The sequence below is a fragment of the Octopus bimaculoides genome, chromosome 8, assembly GCF_001194135.2.
Source record: "Octopus bimaculoides isolate UCB-OBI-ISO-001 chromosome 8, ASM119413v2, whole genome shotgun sequence".
NCBI classification, from domain to species: domain Eukaryota; kingdom Metazoa; phylum Mollusca; class Cephalopoda; order Octopoda; family Octopodidae; genus Octopus; species Octopus bimaculoides.
The window spans coordinates 60,265,849-60,273,419 of NC_068988.1; the positions used below are offsets into that span (position 1 = coordinate 60,265,849).

At 35.4% G+C, this 7,571-nt stretch overlaps 1 protein-coding gene across 1 annotated transcript in view; it reads right to left on the reverse strand.

The window, feature by feature from the left end:
- LOC106877777 (membrane metallo-endopeptidase-like 1) overlaps positions 1-7,571 on the reverse strand; it is a 242,735-nt gene that overhangs the window by 155,185 nt on the left and 79,979 nt on the right. Inside the window, exons 2-3 of the mRNA XM_014926785.2 lie at positions 7,151-7,281; positions 4,853-5,293 (exon numbers count right to left, since the gene is read on the reverse strand). Coding sequence (XP_014782271.2) covers positions 4,853-5,293; positions 7,151-7,281 — 572 coding nt within the window. The remainder of the gene's footprint in view (positions 1-4,852; positions 5,294-7,150; positions 7,282-7,571) is intronic.

The following is a 7,571-nucleotide window of genomic DNA, read 5'->3' on the forward strand; positions in this document are numbered from 1 at the left end:
AGACAACAACATATATATATATAGGCATATTTGATATACATGTATGCTCATATATTATACAATATGTTTTAGTAAATATGTGAACGAAAAAGAAATTATGATGATGATGATGATCATGATCATGATCATGATGATAATAATAATAATAATAATAATAATAATAATGATAGAAATAATAATAATAATAATAATAATAATAATAATAATAATAATAATAATAATAATAATAATAATAATAGGCGAGAAATGGAAGAAAATTTGAAGAAAGAAGAAAAAACAACATAATAATAATAATAACAAAAGAACAACAACAATAATAATAATAATGATCACAACTGAAACGAGACCCTAATCAACTTCTGTTTGACTTTCTTAATATGGTTTCCAGCATTCGTTTTTTTGCTTCTTTATTTGTTTTTCTTTGTCTGGTTATCAACAGAGAATTAGCAGAGAAATAATAAACATTTTCAACTTAAATCTAATATTAACTTGATACATACATAGATGCGTATGGGAGCAACAACGAAAAGTAAAATAAAACTAAATAAATTTCTTAAGCAAACATTGAACTATGTTTATACAATTTCATCAAGTCCTATTATTTAGCTACGTTCCTCAAGTAGGTTTGTTTGAGGCGGTTTGCTCTCCTATATTTTTTTCATTTTCATAGATATTATTTTGTTATTTTTAAAGCAAAGATTGACAGTAAACTTCGTTAGCTTAATATTTACAATAGAGTGTAGTCACGTTTTAAATAGTTAATCTATCTATTACTTTTTTTATATTTATCTACAGACATTGCTAAGCACTTGAATGGTATTATAGAGGTTTTTTTTTTAACATTTTATGAAGCTTCCTCATGGACGCATCTGTTATTCAGCAGTTGCTATTTGAGAGAATAAAATCTGCTTACTGGTTTCACTTCCCTAGCAGAATCCTTCCATTTATGACACTCATGTCTATAATGTCAACGCACGTAATTAACATCAAAAGGTGTTTAGCCCTTGAAGTATAAATGATGGTGAGATAACATGACTGTGCGGTGTGGAAACTCAGTTCAAGATAATTCTGTTTATAAATACTATTGAAAAGTAAATTGGCACCACGCAATATCATTACCTTTTCTTGCTAATATTCTATGAGTTTAAATTAATTTTTGCACTTCCGAGTAGTCACTCTCAAGTATGTAACATGCATTACTATTCTGTTTATGTTTGAAGAATCAGTGATGATGCTATAAAAATATCCTTTATCCTTTATTTCCTACTTGTTTCAATCGTTTGAATGCTGGTAACGTAGGGCACCGACTTGAAGAATACTTAGTCGAATTAATCGCCCAGTGTTTATCTTTTAAAAGCCTGGCACATATTCTATCGGTCCCTTTTGCCGAACTGCTAAGTAACGAGGACATAAACACACCAACACCGATTGTCTAGCGGTGGAAAGGTACACAGATACAGACACACACACACACACACACACACAGACACAAACAAATATACATACACATACCTGCATATACATATATGACAGGCTTCTTCCAGTTCCGTTTACCAAATCCGCTCACAAGGCTCTGGTAGAAGGCATTTGACCAATGTACCAATGCTGTGGCAATGAACCCGGAACCACGCAGTAGTGAAATATGCTTCTTACAACACAACCACACCAGTGCATATGTTGATTATTTGATGGAAGGTTGCTCAGCTGATCATTTGGAAATTATAATGATGTCAATATCTTCGTGTGACTTCTATTTTACCAATACTTAGTAGACCATACGAATATATTTGTGATAGAAACAACAACTAAAGAGATAAAATCACACAATTTCAGAATTTTTGTCCTTATTATCTATGCAGTATGTATAGTATTTTGTGAATCCCGAAAGTGGGAGAACTGAGTACAGAATCCGTTCGAATGTGTGCTGTGGACAAAACGAATTAATTCGATTAAAGACTCAGTTGTCAGATGATGATGGGGTAAAATGGGTGACTAATTGGGTGGTCATCAATATTTGTAGTGTGTATCCCTAGATTATCTGGTGATCCTACCTACGACCTGATTTGATTTATACTACGTAGGTAGAATAGAGGGAAACTATGGCAGCCCCAGAGGATGATTTGTTCACACATGACTCCTACAGAAACGCTTTTCTCATTTATATCTTAAACACTTCCACTGGATTCTCTTTCGTTAAATGATAGACAGCGAATTTAGCTGTTATCGTCATCGCATTGCAATATCGTCTAGAAGGTGATAAGACATACACTAAAGACGAAAATACAGAGATTCTTGAAAATTAATTCTTGAACCACATTTTCTTGCAACAGATTTATTCGATCCGTCTATAATTCGGATTTACAAGTAGATACAACAGTACATTCCTGTCACTTAACTTTGGCAAATGACGTTAACAATTAAAGCTATACTGGCGCGTAAGAAATTTAATTTCATGTACAAAACTATATAAAGATACCCTTGCCTTTTAGTTCTGCCGTGATGTTTTTCCACTTCAGTATAACTTATTCGAAGATGGCTGTACCATCAGTTTTGAATGACCGGCTCGAATTCCTACATAACTCTACATTTAGGATAGCTAAGCATGTCTTTTTAATTTTCATTATTATTTGGGTTATGCATCAAAAGAAATTACTTCATGAACTTGTATGCATCTTGAAGTCGGCTGGGATCGAGAGATAGATTATTTGTATTCTTTCGGAAAGGTCTGGGTTTCATGATAAAAACCCTCTTCTTGGACCCGTAAGGTAAGTCGGTGGAGTTGGACTGGGCCAATAACATAGGATATATATTGAGAATAATAGGTATCTAACTTTCAACAGGGGCCAGACGACCAAATTTCTTACAGTATCTGAAGTTTTATCTTAGAAAATTCGCACTCGTTAATATTTGTTAGGGGGTGAGACTTTCTTTCGGGAACAAACTTGGAATGTGAGGATGTTAGCTAATAGGAAATGGGGGGGGAGCAAAATCATTACAAATTGTCACTAATCCAATCAGCTGGTGCCAACTGCTGGACAGATATCAACGAGATTTCCCGAATTTACTAATGAAAATATTGTGAAAACGTTTCGTCTCACCCTGATTGTATCTAAATACAGCATTCTGTAGCTTGGAGATAGCGATAGCTTATTTTGTCCATAATTCGAAATGGTTAGCTAAAAAGACTATATATTTTTGAACTGCACGGTTTAGCGTTATATGTTTGATTTGCAAAGACCCAGTGACAGGAAGCAGAGCACATCGTTCTCAATACGCCAAATTTACAGAAACTGGATTAGTTATTTAATCATACGTACCGGGACAGAGAAATCGTCAAAAACAAATGGAGGTTCGACCTGAAAAGCGCTATTAACGTAAAATTTCAAAAGGCTTATGGAGAAAGGACGGAAAGAATTTGAAATGGAAGTAAACCTAGTTATAGTTTTAGAACAAGTGCTATTTCTGAATGGTCAGGCAGAGAGCACAAGCGCCACCAACTACTTCCATCATATACAACCGAGTAATAGTCGTACATTGTACTGGATCACATCTGATCACATAAGTGCACCTCCTCATTTGGTATGTGTAAAAGGTTTATGCTCAATTTGCCAGACCCTCCATCTCCACTCAACACTCCCTAGGTGATGGACTGATCATGTCATGACTAATGATGTGTAGATATGCTGTGTGATTACATATAATTTGACCGTGAAAGGATATGCTCGCCTTTTGTCAGACTGATTTTACCTCAACTCGTCGCTGACGGAGCTTCTGACCTGGGACAAGTGACGACCAAGAAAGGACACATGGTATTTGGAATGTCATTAGGTACTTACTTCTCTTTGCCAGCTGGGAAATGCGGTCGGCGGCAATTCTACACTGGTGTTCTATAGGGGATTAATGACAGGTAACAGCGATCACACTCTTGGGGAAGTTCTAGGCGTCGACGAAAATGGACTGCCTAGTCTGTTTTGTCATTCTTGTGAATCAGAAAAACCTGGACTAGCAGTGCTACCGTAAAACATTGCCAATCTTCTACAAACTCTACACACAAAATTACCTTCAGCAGGGCTTGTCCGAGGTGCACAGAGAGCGATGAAACTTCTGTACACACCCTATGGCTAAATATTTCTGATTTATAGGGTTACCCTGAACACCTTCTGTCAGGTGGGGTATAGATCTGGCTTATCAGCTGAGTCCATTATCAAAATCGCACTTATGTCTTCCTTTCACCGTCAAGTGCAGTCATGTTTTATCTGCCTTGTGGTCTTAAGGAAAGGGTTAAAGTGTGAAAATGGACAAAAAGGGCTGAGGTCAGATTCTGTCTTCTTTGGTCAAGCGTTTATCAACATGTTCAGTTAAACTTCGAATGAAGACAGATAAAACAAGTACAAGTTGGGCACTAGAGTTCATATAATCGATTATCACTTTCCTGCTAAAATTATTAGTCTTGCACTAAAATTTTCAATAATCAGTTAAGATGGTGAGCTGGCAGAATCGGTAGCACGCCGGACAAAATGCTTCGCAGCATTCTTTCTGGCTCTTTACGCTCTGAGTTCAGATTCTGCCGTGGTCAACTTTGCCTGTCATTCTTTCGGAGCTGATAAAATATGCAAAAGTTGTACATTGGTAGTTATTTTGAAGGAGAGGATAGAATCAATGCAATGACATACAGATAATTCATAATTTCAGATAGGTGGTTGGTGTCAGAAACTGTACGAGAAGACGTGATTGACGAAAGTTTAACATTTTCAATTACTTCCATAGATATTCTAAGATAAGATCGGTTATAATAAAAAAATATCGTAATTGATTTTGGCTTTCGCTAAATCAGTTTCTTCAAATATCTTACCTGCAATGACACATCCTTTTGTCTGGCAGAGTTGAACATTTGATTGTTTAGTGGTTGCAGGTTGTGGAGTTGACGGCACTGTTGTATTAGGTTGCATTTTGGTACCATTGTTGTTCAAGTGTGATTTTGTAGTAGACATTTGAATGGTCGATGCTGTGGTTCGAACAGATTTCCCACTTTTTGTACTATATGTTGAGTGCTGTATCGATGTTTGTGTCGGAATATATTTTGAAGTTTTCGATAATGATACATTCGATTTAAGTGTTGATGTTGGTTGTGAGTTAATATTTACTGAGGTATTTGCGAGGCCAGTCTTTGTTGTATAATGAGTTGTTCCAGTCAGTCCAGTAATCCTAGTAGCATTAGGTTGTATAGAACTACTGACTGTTGATGATAAGAATGGATTTAAGGATGGGACAGCAGTAGTGGTTGCATTTTTATCTAAAATCAATAGAAAGAATATTGTCATTATTATCCAATTTCCATAGAAATCTGAACGTTTCTTCCAAAGCAAAAATACCTATTTATACATTTCTATTATCTGGAATTATTTGGAACACATTTGAGACATTGAAAATAGTTGGATTTCCTTGTTATTTATTTATCCAAACAAGAATACAGATTACAACTATTACATTTTATTTACATATAATGCTGTTCGTTTTATTCAGTTTTTGTTTTTGTTTTACTTATATGAAATACGCTTTTCGGTGATTTTCTCTAGTTAATTTAATTCCATCCTAAGAATTAAATTAAGTTAGCCAACATAGTAATTATCGACCGGAAAATTATGTCTCACTAGAAAACAAAACAAAATTTTAAATATATCATTCTATCTTCTCAGCTACAATTTACAAGCAACGCCTTCGTTTCTGAATCATGTCACGGACTAAAACATTTTAATGTGACTTTCACACAATAGGCCAATGATATCAGTGGGGCAGAAAGAGAAGGAGTGGTTTCATTTACAATGACAGTAGACAATTGGAAAGAGAACACGTCATTTCAAGCTCATGAAGTGGCGAGGGAAGACTTAGAGGAGAACAGAACTGGGCAGACCACATTATCTTCCTCACGTGTAGCCCGGATCGAATAGTAATTGAGTCTAAGGCTAAGCAAGTTCATTCATTCATAAAGTATCAATGAGAGGTACAATTCTCTGTATGTAGAGAGTACTGTGTGAATCTCAAAAGTTTCATTTTGTTGTGTTGGGCACAGAAACTTCCTGTTCTCTATAGCTGGAGTGCACAACCCGCTATTCCTTCCCTCTCTTCCCCCTTCTTCTGCTGCTTTATCTCCATATTTTTCTTTGTCTTCTTGGTAAGGTAGTTATTTTAGTTTTCTCACGATAATGTGACAGTGTCTATCCTTCTTTTCTTCTGCTAAAAATATGATGTTAACAAAATATCTTTCAGCGGTGAGATGGCAGAATATTTAGAACGTGGGGCAAAATGTTTAGCGGCATTTCTTTAGTTTTTACGTTCTGAGTTCACATTCGGCAAAAGTTGACTTTACCTTTCATCCTTTAAGGGTCGATAAAATAAGTGTCAGTTGACCACTGAGATGGATGTAACCGACTTTGCCCCTCCTCTGAAATTTCTGGCTTTGTGCCAAAATTTTGAACCATTATTAAAAACATAATTATGCCAGTGGCACAATTTGACAATATTTTGGTAATTTCTATAACAGCGATTAACAGAGGTCCATTTATTTTTTACTTTATGAGATATTTGTGAGACGAGATATAAATCTAACAGCAGCGAACTATTTTATGCATCGTCATTGAATAAACAGCAATACGAATCACTTTTAAAGCCTACAAGAATATTTGAGAAAAATCAGTTATGATTAGTCTACAAACCAGATTTAAAAAAAAGAAAATTATTGGGCTGCGTTAAACCCATTCAAGGTTCAGATACTAAAGGTACCCGCAATGAAAGATTACATCTACCACCAATGAAGAATAACAGTTTCTGCAATAGACTTCCATTCAGGTTTTGACTACCAAATATCATTCACAAGTATTTGACAGACCCAATCCTATAGCAGAAAATCTTTGCTCACGTGCAGCGGGATTCATCTTGAATATTGGAACTCACAAAGCAAACATCTTAACCGCAAAATTGAACCTGAGTTTTATAAATTTGCATCATGGGGGAACATAACTAAATTCTATTTGTTTACTTTAGTCTGCGGCCCCAATGGTTTCTGCCATTCTAACATATTTATTCAAACATAAATATAAAACAATGAAACAGACATTAAATATTTCCAAACCGTTAAGACTTCTATACGTACCGATTTGTTTCCCAGTTCTTGATCTGAAAATAACTAAAACCAATGCTGAAGTAACTGCTAAGACACAGATGACTAATAACAGAGTCAATACGAAGAGCACTCTTTCCATTCGAGACCATCCTGTTTTAAAACTGAAAAAAAAAAATGTGAAAGGCATGTGTAATTCGCTAATTATGCAAATATATACCCCCAACGATTCTGCTAATTTCTCTCTCTCTCTTTCTCTCTCTCTCTCTCTCTTTCTCTCTCTCTCTTTCTCTCTCTCTCTCTCTCTCTCTCTCTCTCTCTTTGTCTGTTTCCCTCTCACACACGCACGTACTCAAACTCATACGTACACATACGCGCACAAACAAGGAACACACACACATATAGACTTAGAAACACACACACATGTATATGTCTATATATATATATATATATA